Here is an 18,205-nt window from a genome sequence, read left to right as displayed (position 1 = left end):
ACAGATATAACAACAGAAGCTGCAAAAAGTGTTGAAGCTGCATGAGCCAACTTCACAATTACAAGTGGCCCTGCATATTTAATTGGTACTTTTAACCCGTTAAGCTCTTTATCTGGGTAGACAGAAACACACTTGTTGCTGTTTCAGCAACACTATGGATTAATCCAGAGTCTCAGCAGGTCCTTCCTGTCACATTTTTTTCTCCAGTGTGTGTATGCAGTACCATACCAAAAAACCTCCCTGTGATTCTTCGCCTTCAGAGCCTCGTCCCCAAAACCAACAAAAGTATTCGTGTGTAACTGAATCCTAATTAACCAGTATTAATAAGATGTATTTTTTTTTCTTTTTTTTGTGCGTTTTCTTTTTAGGATTTCAAAAATGATAATTCTGATGCAATTTTTTTTACCAGTAACCCTGATAAATCAGGTAAAACACAATGTACTAGAATTTGTGATCAGTGTCTTTGCAGTCTGTGCTGTTTAAATAAAACAAGAGTTTTCAGACAACAGTGTGATGAATACAGGAACAGACTGCAGCTGAGAAATTTTCTACTGAACTTTCTCTTTAAAACGTGCACGCTAGTTATGTGTGAAATTTATATGGTGCTGCATGCTAAGAAATCTGAGACGCGACGGAGGGGCCCGTGTGTGAGAAACCCTGAAACAGGATGGTGCTGATTGTGGATCTTTGTGGTCCTCTCCCAAACCGTCACTCGACTGCTCCTCCACAGTGGCTGTTTACTAAACAGGAAACTAAAACCCCAGACTGAGACAATAATGAGTGGACGCCTCTTTACGTTAATGTCTCTCTCCATTCACTGAACAGCTCGGGGTCACCACAGGCTACAGAGTTAGATTTATGACCTCTTAAAACATTTTAAAAGTAGTTCAGTTTAAGACAAAAACAAAGAATATTTCTAAAGCACAACAAGAAATATTTTTTCCCCAAAAGTCAAATCAGTAGCAAAACAGAGCAACAGCGATTGGTTACCAATATTGACTTGCTTTTAGTTACTATAAGTTAGAAATGAGTCCATTCTTCAGTCTGCTAAAGACGATTCCTTTTCAGTAAGCCACTAAGAGCGTTTCCCAAAATTTTGGAATTTTTCCTTTAAGATCGACTCATATTGTAAGTTTCATTTCCCTGCTGTGGCCAAATAAGGAAGTTCGACTACACAGAGCTAAGCACTAACGTCAGATGGTATTATTTACTTTAGGGTTAGAGATGGGGTAATAAAGCTGGAGAACGCAGAGAGACAAACTAACACTCCTGACAAAGAAGTATGCAAAACAAGAGAAACTGAAGCGAACAGATAAGGCATGTGGATGTTTTTTTGAAGACTGGCAGTGATGAGAAACATGATTATTCTGCACCGTTGTTGTGCTGTTGCATGTCATTATATTCTAGTGTCCTGTTGTTGTATATATACAGTATATTGTATCTGAGAATCAGTATAAGGAGAAAAGAATCAGCAACAAAACACCTACTGCCAGACAGATGTGTAGCTAAGTTATAGTAGCTGGCAAACTAGCCACACGGCTATTACAGTAGAAACAAATTTGAATCTTTGTGTTGTGCCATTATATGCCCAAGTTAGGATTGCACTGGCTGGTGAAAAAAACCTTGTGAAAAAGTGACCTTTTACATATTTAGCATTATGTGAAAAATACATAGCAAAATGTGTGACAGCTGAACAAACACGGAGGACATATTCACAACAACAACAAAAGTAAAAGTCATATCTGTTACAATCAAAATAACTGTGCAAAATAACCTTCTGCTTCAGATCTATATAGACAATCCAAGCCATTGTTCCACCACTCCCCTGTCCACTTCCCCTGCTCTGTAATGCAGTTAGCCACATTTTGCACCCGACATCCTGCAGCTTACTTTCCAAATGAAGTCATCCAAAACACACTGATGTGTCATTGTGCGTCCTGGCCGGAGGAACGTGAGAAAACCCTTGTGGGAAACTATGGAAATCCATCTTTTACTAAGGTGACAGACACACTTTCTTCATCACTGAACAACACCTTGAAGCCTTTAACTGCCTTTTAAACTGTCAACTCTTCATCCTGAGCAGCTGAATGTGACATGTATGGGATGCCGCACATGTTTTACCGTCTTTGAACCTGTGCCGATGACTCATGCACGCAGCAATGGAAAACGCACAGCAGTGGCAGGTGTACACACAATAGAAGCAAACATGCACATGAGTGTCCTCACTTACAGTCAAGGTGTTGATGTTTCCAACTTACCTACAACCATTAATGTGAATTCAAACCCTCTTTTGACAGACTTCCGATACACCTGGTTGGGGAGGTTGGCAAAGCCCACGTAGCCCTCTAGGTTCCGCTGCTGAAACAAAAAACGCACATTCTGTCAAAGAGATCAACAGCATGAATCAATAACACACTCAGACTCTTAAACACGTATCAGAATAAATATATGTTTGGAATAACTTTATGCACTTGTTAAGACAAACAGCTGGATTTGGACACACAAGGTGACACAAATCTTGCTTTTGTAAACCTGTTACTAGAATTTTTCTGTGCTACAGTGCCAGAGCCTCTAAGAGATGAAGTACAGCTGGGTTCAATACATAAAGACTGCTATAAGGGGAACAGAAGTGAGTGGAAGAAGAGAGAAATAACAGGTTTTCTCTTCGATGGAAAGAGGAAGTCGAGTCAATTCTGTCAAAGTCCATGAAAAATGAAAGTGGAAAACACCAATACATGAGGCCAATCATTTCCTCAATAAACACAAGAACACAGAAACAAAGAGAATGAAGACGAGCAAAGGAAGAAGATCCTACGTGAATCGTGTCCATCATGTCCCGCATGAAGGACCGGTCGTACTGAAGGCAGGCCGGATCACTGATCTCCCTCTACCTCTCCGTATCTCCCAGCCTGCTGTCAAAATAAAACCCCGCCCTCCAAACACATCGATTGCTGACCTCTGAGGCTGCCAGGCGTGGCACTGATGGAAAGTGCAGCACTGAGAGGTCTGCTGGGGGTTAAAAACCACCCACAGCTACAGTTAGCAGCCCTTTCTCCATTCCAAAACCCTGATGTGAGGTTAAATAAACATCATAAACACTTTAACCATTTTTATAAAAGTGTCAAAATTTGTGCGTTTGTCTTTCTGGAACCATTTTGAAAATTAGCCCACTGAATTTTCAAAATGGACTGCATCATTGCCAGTGTAGGAAACAGCTATTTTTATTGCAGAAATTTAACCTGAACCTGAATTTCTTGTTTTTGACTTAACTAGTGTCAACTGTCCCAGCTGACTCTTGGTAAAAGGCAGAGAATGCCTCAGAAAGACTGAAACAGAGAGTGATAACCATTTCCTGCCACATCTACTTTTGAATCAACTATTGACCTCAGACGCACTTCTTTAATCCCCTCCAACCCAGAACCAGACACCACCATTATAATTACATTTGCTAGCTTTAGTATCTACAGTGATATCATGCACTCTGACATTCAAGCTGTCATATATCGTAAGAGTTGTTCCATCCAATCTACTTCTTTTCCACATTAGATTTGAAGAAGATTCAAACAACAACAACTTGCCGCAAATCCTGAGCTACAGGCTTTAACAGCAAGGACGTTTGTAGTAGAATCACCTATGGTATCGATTTCAAAATCCTAGGTGAGTTCCTTCTTGAGTTATCGCAATCACAGGATTTTCAGAAATCTTGACCTCTGGCTTTGACTTTGAGGTCGCTGAGATTCAAACTTGTCCAAGATTTTTAGTACATACACCTATTGTATACATTTGAAGCTCATTCCTTCTTTCTCAAGTAATCACATTCACAAACTTGGGTGTAAACATTGCCCACCCACCCAACGACAACGCTCAATTAACCAGAAAGTGCCACAAACCCAGCCAGAAGATCTGTGAGCTAAAACAAAAATATCAACTTACACCAGTCTTAAATTATTTAGAGACAAAATTTAGATATGGTACAGAAAAAAAAAAAGCTTCTTTGTGACTGCAGTCCAATGATTCATACCATGTTGATTTCAGCTTTTTTTTAGTACATTTACTAACATTTTTAGTGCTTGTGTCCATTTATGAAAAAGTCCTCTGGAGTATTAAGTTATCTGCTGCAAACTCTTAAATTTACAAACCCTGGAAAATTTACAAAAATTAATTTGATGACATATTTGAAGTGCAACAGTTTTATGTTAAACTCTTTTATGTTAAGTCACTGCAACGGCTAGATGATTTGTCACAAAATGGATGCCTCCATTCCACAAGCAAAACAATGTGCCTGGAGTTTCATGTTTTTAAAATGCTGGACAAACACTATAATAAATTGTATTAATGGTAAGTATAAATGGACTGATTCTTATATAGCGCTTTTCTACTCTCCCGGAGTACTCAAAGCGTTCTATACAACATGCTGGCTGTAGCTATATTTTTACATTTATAACTACAAAAATGACACAAATCAGGTTCCTGTTCCTCTGGGAAAGTTCCTGCCACAGATCTAACCTGATATTAACACGGTACAAGCCTTAGAGTTTTCTGAATATCACAGATCTAAGTTACACACCACCATCAACAGTGGATATTAACAGCTCACAGACAGCAGCAAAAAAAAAAAAAAAAAAAAAAAAAAAAAAAAAAGAGGAAGCAATCTATTCAAATAATCAATGCTAGCGATGAACACAGTTCGACAGCAGGCTTAACTACTCTGAACTTGCCTGAAGCACTTTCCAGTGTTTCCATGCCTGAGTCACAAAGACGGTAGTAGAGTGTGTGTTACATACGTAGCATTGATCTTCACAGCACCAAACAGAGAAAAACACATCTGAGCCACATGGCCTGAGTAAAGCTGTGTGAAAAAAGAAGAAGAAGCATGGAACGTTGATCTAATGCACTATAGTCATGCACAAGTGCAAATGCAGGCAAGCATGAAGATATAAAGATATAGAGAAGCAAGAAAGGAATGATGAAGGACAACAGCAAAAGACACATCAGTGTGGTACTCGTTTGACTCTCTCGTTCTCCAAATATACAGTGGATATCTCTGTGCAAAGTGCTCCAGGGTATCACTCTGCCCTACAGTGACAAGAGGGCAGCCAGTAATATCCACTTCTAGTTCATAATTCAAAAGGGCTGTTTTAGAATACAAAGAAGAATAGACGTATATAAACAGTGTATACACTGTTTATGAAAGATGGATGTTATTACGAGGATGTCAGCAGCCAGTTCTGGAATACATATTCTGAAGCTAATGTTAGCAAGCTACATCTATAAACTGCATGAATGAAAAGCACATACATCCACACTTGTTAATTAGCACTAACAGACTAATTACACTAAATACTACAATTTTAACCTTGGGAGAAGTGAAGCACAAACTTCTTGGAGTGTCTGTTCCTCACAGAAAGCCATGTTTGTCACATAATTAGAAAGAAAAGCCAACTCAAAACACCAATAGCAGAAACAGTGGACAGGTTAGCAGAGGTGACACCTAACAGTCATATCCGTTTTTGCAAAAACACTTCCGGTCCTATAGAAATCTATGCAGCCTCTGACCTCTGAAAAAGGAATCCACCCCTCACTCATCACATCTGGTTTCAGAACCAGGAAGCTTCATAAGGAGATTTGTGTCCATATATTTCACGTTTGATCTTATATTTATCTCTTTTTCGTATGCCATGCTTAAGTGTACCTGCTATTAGCAGGAGGGACAACGCGGCATGGAGGAACTTGAGAGTAAAAGGCCTGTAGTTTAGAGCCATTTCACGCCTGCTCTGCCAACAACTTTTCTTATTAACTCACATGAACAACAAAGTGTAGTCAAGCAAGCTGATTGAAAAGGTCAGACAATGCCTTCACCCTCTATTCCACTTCATCACTGTGGTTATGTTCAGTCTATGGTCTGATTTAGAATCTAGATCCTACAACGTAACCTACATAAGTGGCCAACGTCATTGCCGGCATTTATGCTGATGCATCATGTGTTAAGTACTGTGTGGTTGTGTCCCGATGTTTTATTTACATTGCCAGCAGACAGAAACAAATAAAATGCTGGGACTTCCCCCTCCGGGGTCCCCACTCTTGTAGCCATTTTTCTTTTTCCCCCGGGGTCACTTCACTGTACGCTCCCTCACATCCATTAGGGATAGTTTCAGTAATCTACCTCCAGACATATGTGAGTACTTCTACTGATGCTATAATTATTATTTCTTCTTCCAGGGAGAGGTACGTCAGGTTATGGCAACTGTTTAAGAAGGTTCCTCAGTTAAGTGGAAGATTTCACTCTGAAATGTAAATCAGCAGAAACGTTTGCTAGCAAACTTTAATCACACTTACAGTAACATAATGAGATCAACTTGATTTTTAATAATTCACATCACCTGACTCTTAGAGCTCCATTGCACACCTGACGTGTTTGTGTGTGATGGGGTGCACTCACAGTGAGAATAGAGAAAGGAGAGACTAGCATGTCCATAAGTATGAGCTGTATACAGATAAAGATTCTCACGCTGTGCTGAAATTAAACAAATGCAGAAAAAACAAAGCGGAAAAAAAAGGTGATTCTGATTTTAGTTTATTTATTATTTATAATAAATCCACATTCAGTAAATTTATATTCTTGGACGTTTTCGGTTCATTTTATTTTTACAAAGATAGGAAAACAATGTTCCCTCGTGGTGAGGTATACAGCTCACTAATTTAACACTAGCTCTGAATTAGAACTCAGTATCAGCTCATACCCAAAACCAAGGTATCTCTACTGCATCAGACAAGTAAAAAAGTTGGGTAAGTGTATCTCTGTTATTACCTTGCTTGAATGAAGCATAACAGGGCTGCTGCCAAAGTGTGTGGCTGCCTGCCAGATGAGAGTAAGTTCCAGCTGCTGCCCACACCCAAATCTCCCACTGGTTACATAAGATACCACCTATGATGGTTGATCTGTTTCCTTGTAGCTATAAATTACACAGCACACTGCAGTGGTTCTTTAACTATATGGAAGCATGTATTAGTGAAAACTAGTCAGCATTTAGCTCACAAAAAAGTGTGAGTGGGTGGTTAGCGGAGAGTCTGTGGATCAGATGGGACACTACATGAATAAAATAGTATGCATGCACTATCATACATCACATTTCCGCATAATATTCACATTGGTGTAACAGCTGCAGTGTGCTTATTTCTGACAAGAAAGTGACTAACTGAGCAGCAGGCAAGGGACTGTAAAGAAGGAAGTAATGGGGGATGAGAGAGGAAGGCTAGTCAGTCCATACCATTCATACCACCCCATCCCCCAGTCTAACCCAGTGGTGATAGTAGCTGCTTGGTTCACTGACATCATCTGTGATGCCAAGTCCACCCCCTCATGCATGCAGCAGCTGATGCTGTGGCCCTCTCACTGCCTCCTCAGCTGTTTTCAACTTCAATATTAATGCATTGTGTGCTAAATAATGCATCGCTTAAACGTTGATTCATATGAGCACAGTGAATGTATGTTTTCTTTGATTATTTTTTAGCACCGTGCACACTGTTATGCCTGGGGGAGTCACTGCCAATCACTTCGTACTGGATTACAAACAGATGCAGCAGAAATACAATGTGTGCTGTGTTGTGTGGTGAGCAGGGACTCATTGCTAAATCTAAGTGTCAGTTTAAAATGCCCTGAACAAAGCCACCAAGATGCAAATAAAGAGGACTGAAAGGGCCACAGCCCCACTGACCCGAGGGTCAGGGCCACTGTGCCAAAGCTGTTGTTAAGAATATTAAAAAGTGATATTTCTTTAAGGGACTCTGGCATGGAAAAGCAAACCGATCTCAGTTTCACAGTCGCAGCGTTTAAAAATTAGACAAGTAACTCTGTGTAAATACTCCTAAAAGAAACCCCACTAAGCCCATCTCTTTGTGCACACAGCGATAATTGACACCAGACCACGTACCCCCCGATACGTGCTGCTCTGTTATGGGAACTCTTAAGCCAGGCTCTGTTCAAAACAGTGACATTTTACAAGCAACATCATAATTGCGCTGTCCAAAAGGTAAATTGACACAGAATCCACCTCCACATATTAAAACAAATTAAAGTCACTGTTCGTCATTCAAACATCGCTTCATTTCAAAAACGAGGCTACACAGGAGGAAGGAGGCGTGATTCGCTTTAAAATGATGCCATATAGTGAAGTACTTATTATATGGTCAATCAAATTTAACGCCGGAGTGTTCACCACATTATATTCATATCCCAGGAGATGAAAATTACGTCTTAGTCAAAGGCTGGTATTTGTAAAAATCTGAATCACTCTAAAATGGAACATTTTTTAACGGAGCCTGGTCTGCAATCCTCCAAGTCAATACCAGCAGAGCCAGAAACCCACGGGAACGGTTGAGGAGTTTATTATAATAAGTTTATTTGGCGGAAAAAGCCACAGGCGTGTTGTGAAGAGTGGTGTACTTACAGCGATGCTGGGAACCGCGGTTTCTGGTCGCTCGATCATCGTGAAGCCGAACTGTTACCACCCAGCCTTCAACGGACACTCACCGAGGCATAAACCGACAAACGTCCGAGAGGGTAACGAAACAACGAGATGCTCACGGCTTTCCCACTAAATAGCCGCCTTTTGGTTCAAGAAAAAGATAGCAGTGCGTCTAAAAATGAATGAATGCGGTTACAGTAGATATGGCCGATGACGGACACTACCAACGGATGGGAGCACGGTGAAGAGAAAACGCTCCAACGGTCGCTTTTCCACAGGCGGAACACCAACGGGATTTATGCAAGGCCACATCCGGTTGGGAATTTCAGAATAAGACGAGGAGCGCGCCTATACCGTGTATGGCGCTCCTGTGTTTTTGGATTTTATAAAAAAAAAAGTATCCGCCAATCGGCTTGTTAGTTTAGATCCTTTTTAACAACAATATCAACAATAAAAAGACAAGCATTATTTGAACATCACTAGCACTGTCACAGATAAAAACACAACAAATAAGCGTACATAATTATACATCTAAACACAGAGTCAAGCACAGGGTTTTTCATTTATTCTTGTATACAGACGCCTATACACACATGTAGAAAGAACAAAAGGGCACAAATAATGGGCAAAACAATGAAGAAACGCTAACCTATAGAAAAGAGATTTTAGCAGTCATTTAAAATGAACCACAGATTCTGCCTGTTAGATGTGTGCTGATGAATGCTGTACCAAAGTTCAGTAATCTTATTTAATTTTATTCTTTCCCTATTTGTCTGAATCAACCTTCCTACAGCATCATTTTGACAACTGATACATTTAGGTGCGAGACTTCCGGTATCCCGCTAGCTGTGTCTTCCTAACTTGACCCTCCCTCAAGAAATCCAGATCCGCCTTCCTATTGGCCAAACACAAATATGATGGGCCTCTAATTGTGTTTGTGGGGCCTTCATGTGCTGGAGGAAAAAAATTGCTTTCTTCACAAACCGTGGACACTAACCAAGCACCAGCAAACAACAAAAAAAAGTGAGAGAAACTGTGAAACAAAGTGTACTTAGAACCACCACAGGCTCTTGAGTTAGTAATCGCAAACAGCAATCAATAAATCTTTTAAAATTTTATTCAATAACATCATTCTTGTGGATAACCCTCATTTTGATTATACAGTGCTAATGGTTTTGTGGTGAATGTCATAACAAACAGGAATTTTTCCATGTGCTAAACCCTATGTGATATTTAGCTGCATTCATGAATAGATTACGAAAGGGGCCAATGGCATACAAACAAAGGGGGCTGCAGGTCAGTGGGGCCCCCGTACAATAGTGTGACTGTTACATTTTGTCAAAGTCAGTAACTAAAAGTACACAAAACAATTGCAGTGATTTTAAAGTATCATAAAGCACTCATACTACCTGACAGATTCCTGGTTGTTTATGGGGATCTGCGGGGCTCTATGGTAGGACTGATTGAACCTCTTTACATCATGCTTCTCTTTGCCAACATTATTACTATATTATACTATAAAAAAAAACCCAGATACCCAAGAGTAGAATGGGAGGCAGACCCCTCAGCTATCAGGTCCCTCTCCTGTGGAACCAGCTCCCAATTTGGCTTTAGAAGACAGAGAGCCTTTCTACTTTTATACTCAACTATTGTATTCTCATTTACTTCATAAATTTTCACTGCTGCTCCTCCCAATATGGGTGTCTGCTCCCACACAGATGGGTAGGGCTGGAGGGGTGGGCTTTTCCTTGCTGCACTCAAGAGACCAATTGTCTCTGAATGCATCCAGTAAATCAAAGTGATTAGATGTGTGGAATGAAAAACAGCAGGGCTGACCTTTCTTTGTCTCAGACACAAGCAATAAGCTGTAAGTAAGTGGAGTGTGTCTTTGAAGCTTCTTGTCAGAACCTTTCTGACAGTTTAGTCAACTAAAATCAAAAGAGCTTCAGATCAGGTGTTCGTATTGTGGTGGCTTGGATAGTTGCACACTCTAGTGGAAAACAAAGAAACTGCCATTAATTCTTTAGAAAGTAAAGGAGGCCATGGCTCTTTTTAACACATTTAAGTTTATATCTGCTTGGCCCACTTTTCAATTCAATTCAATTCAATTGCATTTATTTTTATAGCGCCAAATCACAACAACAGTCGCTTCAAGGTGCTTTATATTGCACAGTAGATCGTACAATAATAGATACAGAGAAAAACCCATCAATCATATGACCCTCTATGAGCAGCACTTTGGCGACAGTGGGAAGGAAAAACTCCCTTTTAACAGGAAGAAACCTCCAGCAGAACCAGGCTCAGGGAGGGGCGGGGCCATCTGCTGCGACCGGTTGGGGTGAGAGAAGGAAGACAGGACAAAGACATGCTGTGGAAGAGAGACGGAGATTAATAACAGGTATGATTCAATGCAGAGATGTCTATTAACACATAGTGAGTGAGAAAGGTGACTGGAAAAGAAAAACTCAATGCATCATGGGAATCCCCCGGCAGCCTACGTCTATTGCGGCATAACTAAGGGAGGATTCTAACTATATACTTTACCAAAAAGGAAAGTTTGAAGCCTAATCTTAAAAGTAGAGATAGTGTCTGTCTCCTGAATCCAAACTGGAAGCTGGTTCCACAGAAGAGGGGCCTGAAAACTGAAGGCTCTGCCTCCCATTCTACTTTTAAATACTCTATGAACAACAAGTAAGCCTGCAGTGTGAGAGCGAAGTGCTCTAATAGGGTGATATGGTACTACAAGGTCATTAAGATAAGATGGGGCCTGATTATTTAAGACCTTGTATGTGAGGAGCAGGATTTTGAATTCATTCTGGATTTAACAGGAAGCCAATGAAGGGAAGCCAATACAGGAGAAATCTGCTCTCTCTTTCTAGTCCCTGTCAGGACTCTTGCTGCAGCATTTTGGATTAACTGAAGGCTTTTCAGGGAGTTTTTAGGACTTCCTGATAATAATGAATTACAGTAGTCCAGCCTGGAAGTAATAAATGGATGAACTAGTTTTTCAGCGTCACTAAGCGACAGGATATTTCTAATTTTAGAGATGTTGAGCAAATGGAAGAAAGCAGTCTTACATATTTGTTTAATATGTGCGTTGAAGGACATGTCTTGGCCAAAAATGACTCCAAGGTTCCTCACAGTGTTACTGGAGGTCAAGGTAATGCCATCCAGATTAAGAATCTGGTTAGATACCATATTTCTAAGATTTTCAGGGCCGAGTACAATAACCTCAGTTTGATCTGAATTAAGAAGCAGAAAGTTAGCGGCCATCCAGGTCTTTATGTCTTTAAGACATTCCTGCAGTTTAACTAATTGGTGCGTGTTACCTGGCTTCATGGACAGATAGAGTTGGGTGTCACCTGCATAGCAGTGAAAATGTATGCTATGGCTTCTAATGATGCTGCCTAAGGGAAGCATGTATAATGTAAACAGAATTGGTCCTAGCACTGAACCCTGTGGAACACCATAATTAACCTCAGCATGTGAAGAGGACTCTCCATTTACATGCACAAATTGGAGTCTATTAGATAGATATGATACAAACCACTGCAGCGCAGTACCTGTAATACCTACAGCGTGCTCTAATCGTGCTAATAGAATATTATAGTCAACAGTGTTGAACGCTGCACTGAGGTCTAGCAGGACAAGCACAGAGATGAGTCCACTGTCAGAGGCCATAAGAAGATCATTTAGGTTACAAATGATCTTCTTATGGCCTCTGACAGTGGCCATAAGAAGCTGTTTCTGTGCTGTGATGAGCTCTGAAACCTGACTGAAACTCTTCAAATAAGCCATTCCTCTGCAGATGATCTGTTAGCTGTTTGACAACTATTCTTTGCAAGAAACACTTGCTCCTTGCAAAGAATATTTTTATTCAGGAAGTGATTGATATTGAAGTTTTTAATTCTGTACACTGTAAATTTACAGGAGTGCTGGCACCATGACCCAGCTCTAACTAAGCAGCAAAGCACGAGCATGACCAAGAGCTTTGAACAGATGCTAACTTAATATAACAATCAATCTGCACATCACAGGATGTGATCTGTGTAACTGGGCTCTCTGGTGTTCCTTTGGAAAACCAGCAGTTTCTTTACTGTTTATTTAAGTGGAACAAATTGTTACTTTATGAGAAAAAAAAAAACAAAACCCTGCAAAGACAAACTTTCATTTATTTTTTAATTTTAATTTAGGAGTCAACTTAGTAGTAGGATGCAAAAAAAAGTGTTTACAAAACTAACCAAACTGCCCATAGGGATACTGGAAATGTATACAGTTCCAGTCTGGAAGAAGACACACAATGACAAAGTTTCACTGATCCTTTATCCTTCATTTTAAAGTGAAGTTATCAGCACAATCATAAAAAACACAAATACTTAAGTTTTACATGAAAAACAAGCGAACTGCCCACAGTGCAGGAACAGTGCTGCAGCCCATAGCTTATACTCTGCTGTTTACTGATGACACCCTGTGGAGGTGGGAGGCACTGCTCTTTCACAAAGAACAGCTTCTCAAGTCATTTCAGATTACACTTCAAAGTATCACAGTGCTTACGGTCACACTTTCAGTATTGCATTAAGCAAAAACACTCGTTATTTAGTATAATAAGATAAATATTCAAAGTCAGAAATGTAAAAATATTAAATATCAGTATTAAAAGAACGACAGAGTAAACAAACACAGAAATGTTTGGATTGGAGGAAATTATTCCTATTTGCAAATGAATCTCATAATTATGTCTTTAAGTATAAGAATATCTGATACAGATTCAGCATGTAGACAGAAGAGCTGCTGTTTGGTTATACAAACTTCCAGCATTTAAACATATAAACTGTCCAGGTTTTGTCCATGAAGGCTCTTCCACAGTAGTTTCAATGGTTACAGGTTGGATGTCTCTCCTGGGACGGCTTTGGCATCCAGGTAGCTGATGAGCTGCTTCACCCAGGGGGCCGAAGGTCTGACACACAGCTGTCGGCCTGCCACTGTGTTCAGCCTGAAGGTTCACAGAAAGAGGAGAGTCAGAGGATGGAGGGGCAGGTTTGGTGATGGTGGTGATGTATGTTTGTGAGGTTGTGTACTTACAGGATGGCGGGCTTGGAGCAGCGCTGGCTGGTTTTGACGTAGCTGACCACTCTTCCTTTAGGCACTTCCTGGTCATTGAAGCGGAAGCAGCATTTTTTGGGGCCAGCACCGCGCATACCTGCAAGCAAACAGGAACAAGTTAACAACTGAGCCACTGACACAGCACCACATCATCTGCTTCTTGGTTTTTGTTCCGATTCAGCTTCCTGCTGGCTGGTGTGAGGTCACATCTGATACTGTATTTTTAGTTGACGACACTGTGCAACTGCTCATTTGTTCCCCTGAGTTATGAAGTGGTCAGATTTGTCATGTGACCTGTCCTCTGTTTACTGTATCTATGAAGTAATATGTTAATATTAAGTTTAATGCTGCATTACATTAATTATTTTCATATTGCACATTAGAATGGACTCTTTATCTTAGGCAAACTATTGAATGTTACAGCTTTAATGGTTCATGACTTTAGCTTCAGAAATAGAATTTCTTTCTAGTGACTCCTATGAATGAAAAAGATTGAAGAAAAGTTTCATACATTGTTTATCAAAAATAAAATCAATAGCTTGCTATTAATGGTCTATTACTTTGTAAATAAAACAGCCAAAACAGTTGCTGTAAAAATTATTTTTGTTTTTATCAATAAAAAAACATTTTTTTTTATTGTTACGTAAACTCTGAATATTCTATTAATACTGAATTCAAGTTGTTTTTTATCACACAGTGTAAATGTCAGATCATTAAAACGAGCCTTACCCTCAGTCAGAGCGATGACAGCCAGCATGAGCACAACCACAGACAGAGCGAGACGAGGAGCGGCCATCCTGAAGTTTGTTTTTTTGGCTTCGTGTTGCAGCAGTGGGTTAAAGTCTCAGCTGAGCTCTGTCGGCTTGTTCTCTGTGCTGTGTCACTGCTGTCCACCTGCTTCACATTTATACAGCTGGAAGAAGAAGCGGGGGAGTCCCTGTTGTGCATCTTGGAAAAAATTGTGACGTGTCAAGTTTCACTAAAACGAGGAACTGTTCAGTTTCCCTTTTTAGTATGCCTCTCTATCACACTGACACTGCAGACCTTTCATTGTTGATGCAGTGTGAAACAGTTCAATGTTTATAAAAAGGACATATCAGTATTCAGACATGCATTTGTTTAACCCAGAGGAGTTTCCCCTATATATGGATTAGTATGGACTTAGCTGCCTGTTGCGTTCTCTTTATGCTAAGAGCAGTCCCACCTTTCAGCCACTTTGCACATTTGGAGCTTTTCTAGGATAGACTTTTATTCTGAGTCGATTCCCGTGTCTGAGTCCAGCTGTTGTGAAACTGTAACAGTTACAGCAACATAAGGTGATAGTTGTTTTACAGTATTGGAGCGCTCTCATGGGGCAACTTTATATGAAGAAGAGCAGAAACAAATGTTCCTCAGATTTTAAGTTCTTTTCCTGCAATGTGGCTGAAACACAGTCTGGTGAACATCCAGACAATCAGTTAATAGAAGAAGATGAAATGGGTTGAAGATGGACTTCAGGAGATTTCAGGAGTGAAAAGTCCTGAAATCACCAAAGCATTTGCTCATAGCAGGTCATGTGACTGTGGGGTTTTCTATGTTTACTTTGTATTATTGTAGGGTCTTTATCTTATAAAATAAAGCGCTTCGAAGCAACTGTTGTTGTGATTTGGCGCTATATAAATGAAGTTGAATTTAACTGCCTTAAACCTGCATTTTTTCTAATAACCAACAGGTGGAGCCACTCCTGTGGTTTCAGAAAGAAGTCTGCTATAAACGTCACTGTAGCTTCTTTGTTGTGTGACCTCAGTAAAAAGTTTCCTGGTGGTTTGATGGTCTCAGCTGATATTTTCAAGTCCCCCGAAATATCACATAATGTTCATTTTGAACGTTGTGGTTCCCACAAGTGTAACAAGGATCATAAAGCCAGGTGTGTTTTAGGGTGGGCTTACCTTGTGTGGTTAATAAATGCTGAGAACTGACAAAAGTCTCAGCTTCATGCTTCACACATACAGAACTATCACTGGGTGATGTCTGGGTGGCTGTGTCCACCTGTTGTATTTGTTTAATATACAGTCTGTGGATAAACTAGTACTAAAAACTGTCTGTGCTGAATTTTTAACATGTGTAGAAAAGCAGCAGGGACAATGTGCATCACCCTCACAATGTTGTGTAACAGGTGACATTTGTCATGCACATCTGCAAGCAGGCTAACTCCATCCATCACCTCTCTCTCTCCAACACGTTCTCACTCCCTAAGCGTAAAATATTACGCTATGTGACAAATCGTCAACATTTTACGCTTTCTCTTCTTTTCACCGTCACCACTGAAAACAAGAAGAGGCTCAGAGTTGATCCGTGATGTAATCCCGCCCCCACCCTCAACCGGTCCGTCCCTCCTACCGCACACCTCACCACTGTCTCGCTTTCGTCATACGTGTCCTGCTCCACCCTCAAAATGGTTAATGCTGCACTTCATGATGAAGAAATGCAGCATTAACCATTTTGCTATTGTCGGCAGCGTAAAAGCTTTTTGTGGCTAAAACCACCTGCTTGAATCATCCAAGGACCTGCTTGGAACAGTTATCACCAATCCATCAAAATGAGATCTAATCAGATGATGTCTTAGAGCACAGCAAATTCATCTTAATAATATGATTTACTTCCTCTACATTACAAAGGTAAGTTAAAGGATAAATGTCCTACAGGCCTTTCTGGATGGCATAGGGACAGTGAATGAGTCCAGGCTAGGCTGGATCTCTGATGGTGTTCTTGGCTTTAAAGGCTCCACCTGAGATAGATTTCACACAGTTTGGCCGCCGGCTGTTTTTATGATGTGCTGGAGAGCTCTCCTGTTCAGAGATGTGCAATTAATATACCATGCTGTGATGCAGAATGATGACAGATGCTGTGGTGGACCTCTGAAATCTGACCAGCACACAGATCTGTGGTGCTTAGTAGAAACGTAGCTTTTCAATTTCAATTTCATTTATTTATATAGCGCCAAATAACAACAACAGTCCCCTCAAGGTGCTTTATATTGTAAGGTAGACTCTACAATAATAGATACAGAGAAAAATGTAACAATCACGTAACCCCCTATGAGCAAGCATTTTGGCGAGAGTGGGAAGAAAAAATCCCTTTTAAACCTAATCTTAAAAGTAGAGATAGTGTCTGTCTCCTGAATCCAAACTGGAAGCTGGTTCCACAGAAGAGGGGCCTGAAAACTGAAGGCTCTGCCTCCCATTCTACTTTTAAATACTCTAGGAACAACAAGTAAGCCTGCAGAGCGAGAGCGAAGTGCTCTAATAGGGTGATATGGTACTACAAGGTCATTAAGATAAGATGGGGCCTGATTATTTAAGACCTTGTATGTGAGGAGCAGGATTTTGAATTCTGGATTTAACAGGAAGCCAATGAAGGGAAGCCAAAACAGGAGAAATCTGCTCTCTCTTTCTAGTCCCTGTCAGGACTCTTGCTGCAACATTTTGGATTAACTGAAGGCTTTTCAGGGAGTTTTTAGGACATCCTGATAAGTTTTTCAGCGTCACTCTGAGACAGGATATTTCTAATTTTAGAGATGTTGCGCAAATGGAAGAAAGCAGTCCTATATATTTGTTTAATATGTGCATTGAAGGACATATCCTGGTCAAAAAATGACTTCAAGGTTCTTGGCTTTGCTTTGTGTCATCTAACAAACTCAGCAACATGTTTAAAACTGAGTTTGTAAGCGTGTGTAACGGGCAGAAAAAATACATTCTCGTCCACTTGAGGGCAGTGCAACCACGTGCTCTCATTAAATTGATTGCAAAGTAAAACTTCTTCCAGTAAAACTGAAGAAGACAAAGAAGAAATTACATAATAGTCATGCTGCGAGAGAGACAGCGCAGCGCCTCATAGCAATAGATACATATTTGAAAAGAAAAAAGTAGTCAATCTGACCTGGGTCCTGGAGAAATTCCGACCCAGAAGACCCTAGCACGAGTAGTGGTCAGAAGAAAGCAAAAAAGTTATTCTGATGATCAATATGCTTTTTGTGACATTTTTTTTGGTGGTGTGCCGTGTGATTTTTCTAATGTGAAATATCTGCTGTGGCTCCAAAAGGTTCGGAAACACTGCTATAAGGTGTTGTATCACATCAAAATGATTATTGCTGTGCTTCTTTTTTTACACTCCCAAAAAGTACCGCATATTTACAGTGAATGATGGGGAAATATTGTTTGTTTTCTGCAAAATTACAGTGAAAATGCACAGTATTTAAAATGACTTACAGTATAATTATTTCCTTAAATTACTTTTGGAGAATTACATCCTTAGGCATGGGGCGTATTATTACTATTACCAAATCTGTCATTATGTCTAGCCGGGGTCGGCATATCACAAATATATACATATTAGTTTTTCAGCATCATTCTGAGACAAGATGTTTCTAATATAAAGACATCTAGTGTAATGCAATTGATTGCACACTGTTGTGTAGTCCATTGTTTTTAAATTATGTGTTATCAAAAACATGCTCAGGCAAAAGAGGATTTCAGGAAACACTGTTAAACGTTCAGTTTCTGTGCCATATGTGAGGACATGATCCAGAGTGTGGGATCATTTCCAGTTTGAGAAAAGCCAACTGAGTCTAATAAAAAGTTAAATGAGGTTTTGAAACT

The 18,205-nt window shown here is 40.1% G+C and overlaps 2 protein-coding genes across 5 annotated transcripts in view; both read right to left on the bottom strand.

The window, feature by feature from the left end:
* LOC134630387 (septin-7-like) overlaps nt 1–8,751 on the bottom strand; it is a 48,296-nt gene extending 39,545 nt beyond the window's left edge. The window contains exons 1-2 of one of the 4 annotated variants that reach the window (XM_063477627.1): nt 8,448–8,751; nt 2,259–2,358 (exon numbers count right to left, since the gene is read on the bottom strand). In XM_063477627.1, the coding sequence (XP_063333697.1) occupies nt 2,259–2,358; nt 8,448–8,486 (139 nt within the window). In that variant the 5' untranslated portion in view covers nt 8,487–8,751. Of the gene's footprint in view, nt 1–2,258; nt 2,359–2,815; nt 2,923–8,447 lie in introns of those variants that run through there. The other 3 variants (XM_063477628.1, XM_063477629.1, XM_063477630.1) reach the window with 3 other exon arrangements.
* Nucleotides 8,752–13,208: 4,457 nt separating this feature from the next.
* Nucleotides 13,209–14,431, bottom strand: LOC134631908 (monocyte chemotactic protein 1B-like). Its single transcript, XM_063480477.1, has 3 exons — nt 14,298–14,431; nt 13,548–13,665; nt 13,209–13,458 (listed from the first exon to the last, which is right to left on the bottom strand). The coding sequence occupies exons 1-3, from the start codon at nt 14,362–14,364 to the stop codon at nt 13,344–13,346; spliced, it is 300 nt and encodes a 99-aa protein (XP_063336547.1). The 5' UTR covers nt 14,365–14,431; the 3' UTR covers nt 13,209–13,343.
* Between the last annotated feature and the right edge of the window lie 3,774 nt (nt 14,432–18,205).

The sequence above is a fragment of the Pelmatolapia mariae genome, linkage group LG7 (assembly GCF_036321145.2).
Source record: "Pelmatolapia mariae isolate MD_Pm_ZW linkage group LG7, Pm_UMD_F_2, whole genome shotgun sequence".
Classification (NCBI taxonomy): domain Eukaryota; kingdom Metazoa; phylum Chordata; class Actinopteri; order Cichliformes; family Cichlidae; genus Pelmatolapia; species Pelmatolapia mariae.
Note: the sequence above shows the minus strand (reverse complement) of the source record. Positions and strands in the feature narration are given on the sequence as shown.

Coding starts and splice junctions, on each gene's coding strand:
- LOC134631908 (XM_063480477.1), bottom strand. CDS start 14,364: ATGGCCGCTCCTCGTCTCGCTCTGTCTGTGGTTGTGCTCATGCTGGCT. Junction 13,666..14,297: donor TGTCATCGCTCTGACTGAGG/GTAAGGCTCGTT, acceptor GTTTGCTTGCAG/GTATGCGCGGTGCTGGCCCC. Junction 13,459..13,547: donor TGCTCCAAGCCCGCCATCCT/GTAAGTACACAA, acceptor GTGAACCTTCAG/GCTGAACACAGTGGCAGGCC.